This window comes from Siniperca chuatsi, linkage group LG4, assembly GCF_020085105.1.
Source record: "Siniperca chuatsi isolate FFG_IHB_CAS linkage group LG4, ASM2008510v1, whole genome shotgun sequence".
In the NCBI taxonomy this organism is placed as follows: Eukaryota; Metazoa; Chordata; class Actinopteri; order Centrarchiformes; family Sinipercidae; genus Siniperca; species Siniperca chuatsi.
In genome coordinates, this window is record NC_058045.1 from 30,853,562 (window position 1) to 30,868,543 (window position 14,982).

At 40.3% G+C, this 14,982-nt stretch overlaps 1 protein-coding gene across 6 annotated transcripts in view; it reads left to right on the top strand.

Annotated features, from left to right (window-relative positions):
- The window catches only part of LOC122875593 (voltage-dependent calcium channel subunit alpha-2/delta-4-like), a 161,337-nt gene that overhangs the window by 67,630 nt on the left and 78,725 nt on the right, over positions 1–14,982 (top strand). For all 6 annotated transcript variants that reach the window (XM_044194945.1, XM_044194946.1, XM_044194947.1 and 3 more), the window contains exons 2-11: positions 1,075–1,156; positions 6,051–6,167; positions 6,910–6,969; positions 8,505–8,667; positions 8,797–8,928; positions 9,407–9,467; positions 12,439–12,589; positions 13,629–13,703; positions 14,264–14,353; positions 14,846–14,959. In XM_044194945.1, coding sequence (XP_044050880.1) covers positions 1,075–1,156; positions 6,051–6,167; positions 6,910–6,969; positions 8,505–8,667; positions 8,797–8,928; positions 9,407–9,467; positions 12,439–12,589; positions 13,629–13,703; positions 14,264–14,353; positions 14,846–14,959 — 1,045 coding nt within the window. The remainder of the gene's footprint in view (positions 1–1,074; positions 1,157–6,050; positions 6,168–6,909; positions 6,970–8,504; positions 8,668–8,796; positions 8,929–9,406; positions 9,468–12,438; positions 12,590–13,628; positions 13,704–14,263; positions 14,354–14,845; positions 14,960–14,982) is intronic.

Below are 14,982 nucleotides of genomic sequence, written 5' to 3' on the forward strand. Positions count from 1 at the left end.
TTACGACTACTGCTATTTTTTGTGGTTTGACACAAATTGGCCCCGTCTCAGCAAACAGGGCTTTGTTGTTTTATTGAACTTGCTTCCATAAGCCTCAGTGTGCAGATTCATGTTAAGAAAAGGTGCAACTTAAAACCTCAAAGCATTTAATCCAATCAGGTTCAAACAATCCAGAGGCTGTAAAGACTAAAGTCTCCGTGTTTCCACTTGTTCTTCGTATTTAACTGGTTTGGATGTACAGTGGTGTGAAAAAGTGTTTGCCCCCTTCCTGATTTATTTTTTTGCATGTTTGTCACACTTAAATGTTTCAGATCATCAAACAAATTTAAATTTTAGTCAAAGATAACACAAGTAAACACAAAATGCAGTTTTTAAATGAAGGTTGTTATTATTAAGGGAAAACAAAATCCAAACCTACATGGCCCTGTGTGAAATAGTGATTGCCCCCTAAACCTAATAACTGGTTGCTCCACCCTTAGCAGCAACAACTGCAATCAAGAGTTTGCGATAAGTTGCAGTGAGTCTTTTACAGCGCTGTGGAGGAATGTTGGCCCACTTTGCAGAATTGTTGTAATTCTGCCACATTGGAGGGTTTTCGAGCATGAACTGCCTTTTAAAGGTCATGCCACAGCATCTCAATAGGATTCAGGTCAGGACTTTGACTAGGCCACGCCAAAGTCTTCATTTAACACCACTGTAAGTCTGTCTGCACTCTGGCTGGGATGTGTGGAGGTCAGAGGTCGGAGGTGGGCGGTTCATGCTATGTGTTACCAGAAGATGCCTTTCTAGATTTTTATCATACACGTGGGACAGGTCAAATGTTTAACTACCACAATATGAATTATTTACAGTATGTACAGTAGACAGACTTTCGAGATTATTTATGCAACCTTTCTTCATTGTGTACATGCTGACCACCACTACAGATAATAATGATGTTGTATTCTTGTGACCTGAGTCCTGCAGATTTTATCCTTCATGCTGTTCATTTATTTGCCATTCAACAACACAGGGCTGCACGCTGAAATGTAAGCGAACGGTCTCTCGTTAACTCCTTGTCTGTCTGTGTTTCAGGGTGCAGCAGTGGGCGTCTGTGTTCTCTGTTGAGCTTCGAGAGTTCTCCACCAAATACTCCGGCTCTCTGCTGCTGCAGAAGGTAAATGAAGGCAAAATCAGTGACACACATTTCTTGTAAACGGGAGGTTTAAAGTAAAAATCCTGTTGATCACATCGATCTTGAATGTTGGACTCATTCCTGGAGGTGTTCTGTAAAAGAGTTGTGTGATTTACATGTTTTTGAACCTCAGCTGTGAACACACAGGACCTGATATTCTCCAAAACAGGTTGTTGTTGTATGCTTCATTGATGTCTGAGTGTTGGCAGAAGTGTTCTTACGAATGGTCACATGGTACATTTCCCAGAATGCCACTTGTCAGGCCAAGAACCAATAGAGTTGTGAAGTTGGAGGAGAAAAGTTTTGGGCGCCCCTGATTCCTGAAGTGAAAATCTTAATAATTTTTGACATAGATGATGTTAGATGGAGCTCTTCAAGGCTTTGATGGACATCAAACTTAATCAATCATCAGTACAAAAGATAACAATAATAATAACTTTATTTATATAGCACCTTTCAAAACGTTACAAGTTACAAAGAGCTTTGCCGTAAAAACAATAATGAAAGTGAATCCAAAACATAAAATGTAAAACAAGATAAAATAATTTGAACAATTACAATAGATACCATCAGTTCAGAAAAAGCCACAAGATAAAAGTGAGTTTTAAGAAGAGATTTAAAAGAGGACGCAGAGTTTGATGAGCAATTGTGTTAAAATATCTGGTTCTTTGGTTAAAAAGTCCTAAAAACTGAAATAGAAAAACAGAAGACGAGAAGTCATTAACAAGCATCCGGTCGCAGGGTTTTAAATTCTGTTATGTGCGCCGCTATCGGCAAGCTGAAGCTAAAGATTACGGCGCTGAGAAATTTGATAACATAATCTGCAGCTTAAATTAATTTACTTTCAGATTCTGGGTCAGTTTTGGTCGCATTTGTGCTTCCTGATATCACTACTGCTCTGAACCGCATGACTGGTTTCTTCTCCATAGCATCCGCAGCCAAGGCTCATGGGTATTGTAGTAATTAGAGCCACCGTTCTTCTCAAACTGACAGAAAACGATGATTTCTCATAAACTAATCATTACATACATTATCTGTGAGACTCCAGTGTTTCTGTGTTGAGAAACATTGAAGGAGTCTTAAAGTTGTCGAAATGCCAGTCAGCATCAGTCAGGAAGAGATGTGGGGCAGTGGTGGCCCAAAGGTTAGAGAAGCGAGCTTGTGACTGGGAGGTCATCGGTTTAATCCCCGGACCGGCAGGATAAATCTGGGTGGGGAAAGTGAAAAAAGCTGGAGCAAGGCCCTTAACCCCAACCGCTTCTGTGGATCTGCTCCGCGGCCAGCGGATCAGACTGTGGTCGTCCTGGGCAGCTTCCAGGCGTGAATGACTGTAACTGTGCGAGTGTGATCAGGGCGTTCCTGCAAAAGAGGGGCTTCGTCTCGGTGAATCTTCCCTGAATAAATAAAGGTTTAAAAAAAATAAAATAAAATCTCGTTTCATCGAGCCAGAGAGAGTTGGATTTCCTTTAGTCTAGAAAAAGAGAAATCAGACCCCAGCTAAAGTGTTTCCTGTTCCTGTGGGTCTCTGGTCTCTGTTTCTTCTTCTTTGATGGATTTCACCATAATACAGAAAAATATATCTGTTTAATAGCTTTGTGGGGAAATTTTCTTTGAAAATATGAAAGCAGTCACTATGAGGACTCAAACGATATGATGTAATTTTTTACTGATAAAAGCAAAAGAAACTAACGAGATGCAGCCGAACCTCAAACTGGTCCAAATGCCACCAGACTGGTTTGAACTGGGAACAGAGAGCACTCCCTGTTGCTCTCTGTTCCCAGTTTGTCTGTGTTTGTGAGTGAGTGTGTGTGATAGCGTCCGTCTGCGTCGGTGTATTTATGTGTGTTTACCAGGTAGCGCGCACACACACACACACACACACTCACACACAGGGATCATGGTAATGCCCAGATTGAGGACCGAGCCCTCTTTACCGGCGTCAGGATTTGTGGCCTGTTCTGATTTTAGACATTCATCCATTTATCTGTCAGATTTAGATTTATCACAGGCAGTCTGCAGTTTGTCTGCTTCCAAACACACAACCACCTCCTGTAGTTAACAGAGTAGTATCAGAAACACGTCTGTAAAGAAAGTAAATCCACATAATAACTATATTATACTGTAACTATAATAACTTGTGATTATGTTATTTTTTGGACTTTCTGGTTCCATGTAGTTGTTTTCATGTGTGTTTTCTCTTGTTGTGGATGAGAGAATTTGTGAGAAGAGCACAGGCAAAACTAAAATACAGAAATCTCTCATGCGAAATAACCAAAACTAGAGATGTCCCGATCCTGAGGATCACATCGGGGGCCAATCCGGGCATATTGTAGAATCTGATCAAAATCCGATCCTTTCTTTATTGAACGCTGCTGCTTTGTCCACCTCAGCCTCTCGTTTACGACAGTCGGGCACTACAGTGCAGCAGTTTGCTCGCATGCCAGGGGAAATTAGAGTGTGCGAATATAAACAATTATTTGGGCACACCGCTGAGTGGCAAAATAACGTTAGACGAGTTTGCTAAACTCTGACTCTAACTCTTATTTTTTCTTATTCGAAGACAAGTGTACAAAACACTCCGCTAAAATGCCAAACGTCGCCGGCGGCAGGTTATATCGGCTGTCACGAGTTAATGTTAATCCCATAAGTAAGTTGATGGCAGGCCAACGTTAAACTTGGCTGTTGTCTGGTTTAAGTGCTCTCTACAGCCGGTGTCTGTATTCAGCCAAAGACCTTTTGTAATGGAAGAAGCATCACTCTGTAACACGAGTGATACATCTCTCTAGCGGATCGTAATATTTATGAATCAAGACCGTCAGTATTTGGATCAAGTAGCCGCAGGTGTGTCAGATTTAGTAGGTAACAGCTGTGATTTTAATGTGTCAGATGCGTAATTAATCTACATTTAGTTAAATATAAGTATCAGATCGAACTCAGTATTAAAAGATTCTTTATGTAACCAAAACTGTTGTCACTCTGGCAGAAAATCTTGCGTTCATGTCGGACCCCGTTGCTCAAAGTAAGAAGCTCAACTGACATCACCAACTATAACACACACACAAAAACAAGCTCACTTCTCTAAACTGAGTGTATTTCAACACAACATCGCTGTGGGCTTTGCTGTATTTATGTCAGAGAGACAGAAATATTATTTTCTGTTTGACAACCAGCAAAAATGAAGCAGGCCTCGTCTGCATATTTAACATTTGGGAGGGATTCTTGCTTTCCAATCGAGTCTAATTTCTGGAGGCTTCACATCCCCTCAGAAAGGTACGGGTACGATAAGATAAACCTTTATTCAGGTGTCATAGCAGCAGAGGGACGGAGTAAGAGTACAGAACCAAACCAAGATAATAAAAAACATAAATAAAATAAAGTAAAACACTGAGCCCTGGATATCTGCACTGGACATATGTACAGTCTATGAATGAATGAAAATATGAGTCCATGTGCAAAGTGCGCCAGAGTACATGCAGGATTCAGTAGTTTAAGGTCCAAACTAAGCAACAGACAGTGCAGGTCTTAAAGTTCTCATGTGGGGGACAAGCCTTGGTTGTGTTTATGGATACTGGACTGGCTGAGGAGGGATGAGTCTGTGGCTGAACGTGCTCCTCGTCTGTGTGAGCCTACATGTACAGGAGCCATGTAATTAGTTTGTTTCTGCAGAACGTTTCATTTGAAAAAAAAAAAAAAAAAAAGTATTTCTTCTACAAATATCAGCCGTCAGCAGCTTCAATCCAAAAATAGCAGATTTATCAGCCGGGAAAAACCTGCATCAGTCCAACGTAAAGTCCCGGGTGTTGAGTTTTCTGTGTGAATGGATGCAGATCAGACAGGAGACATCCGCTGAGGTAACACTACATGTGCTCACGTATTCGCCTCAGTTCGTGGGTTGCTTGGACTAATTGGAATTAGTGAATGACTTAATCGAGTGATTCAGAGTGTAAATAACCCGACTGGGCTGTCCCTCCTCGCTCTCAGCTGGCTGATCCACCTCGAGCTCCTTGATCCAGAGAAAGTGACCTGATTACCTCAGAGAGCCTCGCTGTAAAAAAAAAACAACCAACCACACGCATCTCCACATCACAGCAGTTGATTTAATCTGAGAGTGAGTCTCTCAGTCTGAATGATCTGTTCAAAACAAACCAACCTGCCAACAGCATTAAATCAGTTTCACCTGTTTCGATTACTGTGTGGAAACATCCTGATGTGAAGCAGATCAAATCAAGATTACCGCCTGGATTGATAAAGATGCTATAAACAAGAGATTTTGCTTCATAACTCGTTGGCAAATCATTTTCTGAGACCCATTTACTCAGTTTAATAATGATGACACAAACCGTGAGTTTGTCCGTGTTTATTAAAGATCATTATTCTTTATATGCGTCGGTTTATCGGCTTCCACAAAGCAGTTGCTGGTCTTCCCGGGCTCCACACGTTAACAATTTAAAATCCCACAGTGTCAATAAAACATGAGAAGGCAAAACAAGCCAAATATAAAGATCAGAAAATAAATGATTTAACTCTACATATGAAACAATAAACAATAGCAGCAAAATGGTCACAAATACACAGCAACCAGAAGAAAATAAAAAACAAAACAGCAAAAACTAAAGTACCTTGTATGTGAGATGGATCATTTTTTGTCTTAGTGACATTTTGAAAGCAAATCTACTTTTGGTCTGTCTGCTGTTGGTGGATAAAGAACAGTTCTCGTCAAACTCTTTGTTCGTGGATTTGGCACCACCAGATTATTTGGTTTAAGAACACGAACAACAGAGAAACAGTAGTTCCCGAAGTTTAGCATGCGAATACAAACGTGTTTATGTAGCCTTGAAGCTAGCTGTTCAAAATCTGTTTTTGTTTTCCTTTTCAGAAACTGAAAGATGTCGAGTCCATCGTTAAGATCGTGGAGGTGAACGGAGACGACTTGGTGAAGGAATACTCTGATGAAATCGAGCGAATGTTGGGAAGCAAGATGAAGTCGGTGAAGGTGAGGACAAAGAGGCTTCTTCAGTCCAAATGTGGTGTACAGGATGGGATGCTGCATAGACCAGAGCAGTATATCAGCTGCTAATATTAAATCCATTAAAGTGCTTCACATCCATGAAGTTGGGGGACTTGCCAGATTAAAAACGGAGCAGATGCCAAACTTTCCTGACTTTTAGCTCCCAGTATGGATCAGACTCTTCTTTTCTTTCTTCTTCCTCTTTGAAACTCCACGCGTCCAGTCTGTGAAACAGACTTTCTGGTATAAATGTATAGTCTCCAAGCCCAATCTGATAACCCTGATGACATCACTGTGACATCATCAGGGTTGTTTTCTCCTCCAGAGACACAGAAGACATTATACAACCATAACTAAGTGACTGATGTGTAGAATCGGTGGAGCGTCATTCTGTCAGAGTGTGATTGTTCCTCTCTCTCTAATTTCTTTTTTTTGTGAAATACTGGCTCTAAAAATGATTCAAATGAAACAATCTGAGAGGGTTTTAAGGGTTTAACTGCTTTGGTTGCTCACAGCTCTTGGTCTTACGTAACCTGTGATGATGATGATGATGATGATTACTTAATTTCACGGGGTCACAATCCAAAAAGGTTGGGAACCACTGCATTACAGGATGTTAACAGTCCACACAGGCAGATTATCCTTCGCTTGGTACAAGTTGTTTTTATTCCCCATTGCACTCCGTACAACTCTTAAAGTCATTCTTCTTGTCTGTTTCTCGCCTCAGAGGTTAGCGGAGTCTGCAGAGGATGCTGACCTGTACCATGAATTCAACGCTTCATTATCGGTTGGTGCGCTTGTTTTGTCCTGATAACTAACCAGCTGATTTTTAAAGGACAGCTGTTCAGGCAGGCCTTAGTTTTTATTTCTTTTACTCCACACTGAAACCTGAAGAAACCTGCAGAGAAATGAAACCTGCAAAAAGTAGATAATCCATCAAACGTTTAATTGGTCTAAGCTGTAATTTGTCATGCTCAGGTGTACTTTGGCTCAGCTGAATGCTAACGTTAGCATGCTAACTGTGTGTGGATCAGAGGTAACTGCAGGCCAGTCTGCAGCAGACTCTGCAGCAGATTGAAGCGTTAGAGCTTCAGCTGACACCTGAATTTAGATTAGGTCAAACTTCCCTGATCCTGTGAGGAAACTGGGTCGACACTGCAGCGAAGAAAATAAAAACACAGGAGGCCATGAAGGTCCTGTTAAAGTACAGCACAGTTATGAGAGAGTATTCAAGCAGCAGTAAAGTATACAGTAGTGTAGACTTTACTCATTTATTCAGACCAGTTCTGTCTCTCGCTAAACAACCTCACTTATACATAATAATAATAGATAATATTGACTATGAGCTCTTCTGTTTATGACAGCATGTTGCGTGTGTGAGAAAATCAGCCAGTTTGGTTATTTATTGCAGTGTTAGGCTATGCAGGAAAAGTTAACTTTTTAATATTATCGGTTGTATGTGAAACAAGAAATCAATGGAACTTGTAGTCTGATGCCGTAAATCCTCCTTTTGGCGAGTCAGCACTCTCAGCTCATCCACACACAAACCCAGATTCTCTGAACCGCGACCAGAAGTCCAGTCGATGTTTGTAGGATGAGACTCAATATGCAGCTCGTAGCTGTAAGCTGTATGTTCTGCTAAATGGAGCTAATTAGCAAATTGCCTGCATTCAGCACTTAAATAACATATTTCACATGATTATTAATATGAAATGTCAAGAATTTAGTGTCTATTCTGGATCATGAAAATACATCAAACTGTTATAAGTTTTAAACTTGATATGAGAATAAAAATATTATAAATAAAGTAAAGTATAGTACATAATAAGGATTTTAGGCGAAATAACACTTTTTTTTACAGAATACAGTAAAACTGAAGTACCTTTCCATTGATAATCACTCAAAAGGTCTTTTTTTAAATTGCAATGAAACAGCAACAAGTCTCCATTTGTCAAAATACAAACTGAACAATCCTCAAATTGAAAAATCTCTCCAAATGTAAAAAAACAAGTAACTTTCATTTTTAGATTTTCCAGTTTTAACAATTCTAGTCAAACTTTCAGAGTAAAATCAACTCAGCAAAATATAAATAAAAATACTTTTTAACAGCTGAATATTAAGTGAATATATTCAAGTGAAAGGTGCCTCTAATCTAAATGTGAATGAAAGCCAAATTAATTATATTTGAAAATTCTGAACATTTAATTTTGGAGAGGCACCTTGTTGTAATGTCTTCAGGTTATTTAAGGTGGTTTATTGTGAGAACTCAAGCCTTTCTCTAACGTTTCTCTACAAGTCAAACCTCTTCCTGTCTCCTCTCAGTTTGATTACTACAACTCCATGCTGATCAACACGGTGGACGAGGACGGGAACAACGTGGAGCTGGGCGGCGAGTTTCCCCTGGAGGAGAACGAACACTTCAACAAACTGCTGGTGAACACGCAGCTGAGCGACATCCAGATTCCCACCAACGTCTACAACAAAGGTCAGAGGTCGTCCTTTATGTCTGTGAACAGGTTCCTTCTGGGACCGTTTCTTCAGTACACAGCAGCGCCTGTGAGGTTTAGCTTTGCCCTCGGGTCTGACTCGGGATGTTTCTGCCCTCTGTGTGCAGATCCCAACATCCTCAATGCCATCTACAACTCTGAGGCGTTAAACGACGTCTTCATCAGTAACTTCCAGAAGGATCCGACGCTCACCTGGCAGTACTTCGGCAGCTCCACCGGTTTCTTCAGAATCTACCCCGGTGAGTTTCAGATTCATCTCTTGAGTTAGCTGATTTTTGTCCGACTGAAATGCGTGATTTTTTCCTGCTACAGCAGCAAATCTACTCTGCTCTCCTCTGAGAAAACATTTGAAACCAAAAGAGAGAAATGTACATTTGTTTGGTTTTTAATGATGGCGCCCCCTGTCTTTGCATTAACCAATCCGAACACTGTTAGTTCTCAGTGTATGTGGATGAGAACTTGTTTTCATACAGCCAATCATATAGTTTTAAACCGTATTTGCATAAAGCGGTAATGACATCGTTCTATCGTCGGATATATCGTGAGAAAGAACAAAATGAAACTCCCCTTAATAGCACTATTCGTGGATCCACGGTATATTTCTAATTTATAGTCTACATAATCTGTTGAAATGTTTCCAGGTTAACTGTGGGCAATACTATTATCAGTATCAGAAAGGTAAAGGTGCTGTGAACTGACTCCGTGTGTCTCCCTCAGGTATTAAATGGACTCCAGACTCCAACGGTGTGGCGGCTTTTGACTGCAGGAACAGAAACTGGTGAGTTCAGTCCACCAACAAGCTCTCCTATGTAAACAGTAAAATGACAATGCAGTCGATCAATCCAGCACTTTGCACACACGGACGGAAATATCTCAACAGTTATTGGATGGATTATCATGAAATTGAATACATGATTTAATAGGTAATCCCCTGACTTTGGTGATCCTCTGACTTTTCATCTAGTTCCATCATCAGGTCAAAATTTCAATTTGTTAATACTTTGGTTCATGACCAAATACCCGCAAAAGTCAAGTCAGCTGTCGGCTGGGGGGGGGCTGAACTAATAACATTCCCATCAACCTCAGCTCTACTTTGTGTTTACTGCTAATTGGCAAATGTTAGCATGCTAACACGCATTCTGAACATTATACCAGCTAATCATCAGCATGTTGTCATTGTGAGCATGTTAGCATGCCGACGTTAGCATAAAGTACAACCTCACAGAGCTGCTAGCATGGCTGTAGAGACTGGTAGTGTTTTTCACGTTTCCTTTACCTCTGAGAGAAAACTTTCATTATTCACGCAAGAGGACACTTTTTTAAACAACCAGTGACGTGCTCTGCTGGAATTATATGAAGCTGGTGGAGGTGTCAGCTTTGACGTCGTGTTTGAAGGAACTCATTGAACTAGGTTTGTTCACATATGTAAATTATATTCAGTACTTATCTGGTCTGCTGTAAACACGCAGACAGATGGGTTGCTAAGTTTAGTGTGTTGATAAAGGTGTCAGCTCGCCAGCAGAGCTGGAAACAGGGACATAAAGTCCAGTAACAGAAGAGGCTGGAAGCAACTAGATGATGCTGTGAATTTGTCTATTTATAGGTTTTACAGAAGACAACTACAACTTGCCATTCTCTGTTTGTTGATACTCAGCATGTTAAAATAGACAAATCTTTTTGGTACAAAAGATGCGTCTGCCTGAAAATATATCAGTCACAAAGTTCAAGTTCTTTATTGTCAACAACAATTACAGTGAAGATATGTATAAAAAAAGTCACGTAAATAAAATATATTTAGAATCTAAGACATAAAATAGTGCAGCAGCTAAAATATAGGAATAAAATATAATATAATACTGTGGTAGACAGGTACAGTACGAGTAAAATGTATAAACTGTAATGTAAACAGGTTGTGCAGTAATGTAGTTAATTTATATACATAACAAGAACAGGTTGTAGACAGGTATGCACATAAAAAAAAAAATATATATATATATATACACACACACACACACATACGAGATGGATAAACACCTTATAAACAGGTAGTAAAATAAATATATATACTCAGATGTAAACAGGTGTAACCAGGTAAATAAACAGGTGGAGCCAGTGCAGTAGAATATGTATGTACAGGACCAGGAAGTATAGTATAAGTATGGCAGTAGTATAAGTGTAAAGGGCCACACTTTCATAGCGTGGGAAGAAGAAAAGTCTCTAAAATTGCAGGAAAACTGCATTTGCAAAGAGGAACAGTGATTAAAGTAAGTAAACCCGCACAAACACCGACTGAAAGACACTTGACATGATATTTATACCACAAATTACAAACTACAACCTCAAAAATGACCATCAAGTTGAGTCAACACCTCGGACATTAAAAACCTCCCTAAACTGATGTTGTTAAGTGTTTCTGGTATTTTGTCCACCCTCTGTCTATTTACCACATAACAAGAGAAATGAGTACAATAAAAAAAGGAGAAAATCCCTGTGTAACGCTGAGCTTCAGTCAGTCCGAGGCGCTCGTGCTGCTGGTTGTGTGTCGGCTGAGCAGCGGCCAGCCAGAGTCCTGATCCTCTGGAAAAGACGATAAGCTGCTCCTTAGCCGGGTCACTGCGGCCCACATGGCACCATATGTGACTGTTCATGCATTTCTAAATAATACCAGAGAGCTGCATATGTCCCCGAACGCCTCGTCACGCTGCATTACTGCAGCTGAGCTGCGAAAGCTGCAGCATGCGTCTGCTGGGAGAAAACCGCAACTCAGGGTGACACGTTTTTACTTGTTTATATCAATAATGTCGAGTAACGGGCATATACTGTCAAATCTGATCCGTTTAGAAACAAACAAAATGCTGATTGAACTCACTTATGTCAGTGGATGTAGTTCAAATGTAATATGATCACACAAAATTAAGGATTGCTTCTTTAAATAATCTATTATGAGCTGTTAATATCAGACACATTCATAAACACTCCTGTATGTACGACTGTTTGTAATGTGATACATTTTCCATTTCAGGATTTGGTTAAAGTTCATAATATTTGAAATAACACTTCATAATGGTTTGTTTTTGTCAGAGATGTTTAGTGTTTTTAGTCAATAGCGATATGAATTAATAAATACAATAAATATGAACCAATTAATTGTAAAATAAAACACAAATAAATGATCTTTATTTTTTAAATAATTGTTATTTTCATAGTTTCATTGGAGTTCTTTATTTTATATCAATATTAATTTGAAATGAAGCTCTGTTTGATGCACAGCTGGTATAAAGGGGCGAAGGAGACATAAAAAAACGCAAAATAATAATGTTTTGAATCTATTATTGATGATGTAGTTGTCTCAGTTGTTTGTTACTTTAGTATAAATATGTTTCATGTTGACAGTTTGATGCCTGACGAAGGTCAATAGCGGAGACAGTGTGCAGAAGTTCAAACTTTCTTGTGCACCAGTTTTTTAAAAGCCAGTTTTTATTTCATAGTGGCATTATTTATGTTAGGGACAGTTGCTGAGCAGCGTGTGATTGGTTGAGGTGAGGGAGGCGAGGACTGGTGACAGCACCACTGGAATGAAAAGGGACATTTTAAATATTTGACTGTATTTATTCATTTCATAATGGCTTATGTGTTTGATGTTGGCCATTGTGGAATCCCATAGTGAGAGGGAAGTCTGTCTCGGCATTCGCTTTGCTTAATAAATGCAATAAATAATCAGTGAGTGTCTTCCGTCGTCCTGTGTTCAGGTACATCCAGGCAGCCACGTCTCCGAAGGACATCATCATCATGGTGGACATCAGCGGCAGCATGAAGGGGCTGAAGATGACCATCGCCAAACACACCATCAACACCATCCTGGACACACTGGGAGAGAACGACTTCGTCAACGTCATCGCTGTGAGAAAAACACACACACACGTATTTCAACGGCCAAACGCAGTGTCGCATACGTGTATTCAGATCCAAGTACTAACACCACACTGTTAAAATACTCTGTTTAAGTAAAAGTTCTGCATTGAAAGTAAAAGTCTGAGTGTGATCAGGAAAAAGTGCTTAAAGTATTAAAGCAGTGCAGCGTCCCTGTGGCTGCTGTGCTGTTATATATTCTATCATCAGGTTATTATTCCTCGTGCATTAATGTAAAGCAGGATGTTGCTGCTGCAGCTGGTGGAGCTGGAGCTCATGTTGAACCGGTTTGTATCGGACTGCAGCTGATGATGCTTTTCATTCTGGATCCATCTGCTGATTCTTTTCTCCGTCCATCCATTGATCGATCGATCGATTGTTCGGCTTGTGAAACTTGTGAAAACCATGAGAAACGTCGACCCAGAGCCCAAAGTGACGCCTTCACCGTGACGTTGTGTCCGACCGACAGTCCAAAGCTCGACGTTATTAACAAACATTACAGTTATTACAGTCGTTCAGAGGAAAAGCAGAAAATCTGCACATCTGAGAAGCTGCAGCCAGGAAGTGATTTTACACGAAAAATGACAGTTGGCAATTCATTTTCTGTGAATCGACTGCTTAATTAATCGACTAATCATTTCAGCTGTACTTGAATAAACTGTTGGGTAGTTTAATTTAGTTAATGAACATATTTTAAAAGCTCTTTGTATGTTTTGTGTGCAAAAATCTTAATCTGTAAAGTAACTAAAGCCCTCAGATTAATGTAGTGAAGCAAAAAGCACAATATTTCCCTCTGAGATGTAGCGGAGTCGAAGTTGGAAATAGTAACGTACAAGTACCTCAAATTAGTACCTCAAGTACAGTACTTGAGTAAATGTACTTAGTTACATTCTACCACTACATTACATGCACTGAGAGGTTCTGGTCCTGCTTGTGACTGGCAGTATGAAGGCTCAGGTGCTGTTACTGGTCCAGGGATTTGAACCAGCGACTGCTAGTTGCTAATGAACCTGTCTCCTCCTGTGTGCAGTACACTGACTATGTTCGGTACGTGGAGCCGTGCTTCAGAGGAACTCTGGTCCAGGCCGACTTGGACAACAGAGAGGTAAGACCATTATGTGCTTCATGGAGGCTTAAAGAGCTGACGTGGCAGCCAACACACACACACACACACACACACACACACACAGAGGAATACCCTCAACGTCACTGTCAGATCAACCTCTTGGCCTCCTTCTTGGCACAAGTCGACCTTAAGCTACTTTTATCTTTGTGAGGACCGACATGAGTTCGAGACCTTTAGAGTGAGAGCATGTTTTTGGAAAGTGAAGACATTTTGTCCTGTCTAGTCCTAACTTCTTTAAAGGAAAGACTTGGTTTTAGGGTTAACAGGGCCTGTTCACCCACTGGGACTACTTTCTATTGAAGAAAAACTGTCACAGTGACGTCTGTGATTGTCCAGAGTAACCAGGACATTGTTTCTGGAAAGACACACTGCTGTTGAATTTTACAAATGATATTTTTCAGTACTTTTTGAACCACAATATAAATTCCATTCACCTCCATTGTGTGTGGGAGGCCAAATACCTTAAAACCTGGACAAATACAACCATCTTCATGTCATTACAATACAATCTGTTGATGTAGGAAATCTCTCTCTCTCAGCACTTTAAGCTGCTGGTGGAGGACCTGCATGTTAAAGGAGAAGCGAAGATCAAGAACGCTATGAAGGAATCCTTCAAAATCCTCAATGAGGTTTGTGTCTCTTAATGATCACAGGAGCAAAAAGACTGACGGCACAAAATGAAACTAAACTATTAAACAAACAAAATACGACTTTAAAGCTCTGTGTGATTACTTTTGTAAAATACGAACTTAATTTGTTACCACTGTTGCTGTTGACTCAGCAGTTTACAGAGCGTTTAACTTGAGACGATGTGTGGTGTATATATGTGGACAGTACACCATAGAATATTTGTAACATATTTGCAGTTACTAAAACCAGCTGACAGACAGTGAACCTGGGTTTCTGTGGCTCTAGGACTGTCCCCGCTTTGCCTGGCTGGTAATCCAGCCTTGACACTAACTCTAAGAATAAATCAGAAAAACTCAAGGCTGCAGGACTCAAGTCCTGAACTGAATGTGATGCAGACACTGTATTCGCTGCAAGAGTATAGCTGGTTCTTATATTGTGTTTTGAATGAAGTGGACTGGAGTCTTTTGCAGTTGTTGTGTGTTTGTGTGCAGGCGAGGGTGAACGGTCAGGGCAGCATGTGTAACCAGGCCATCATGCTGATCACAGACGGAGCCATGGAGGACTTTGAGTCTGTCTTTGAGGAGTTCAACTGGCCTGATCGCAGGGTGAGAACCAGGGCTGAGGCCCA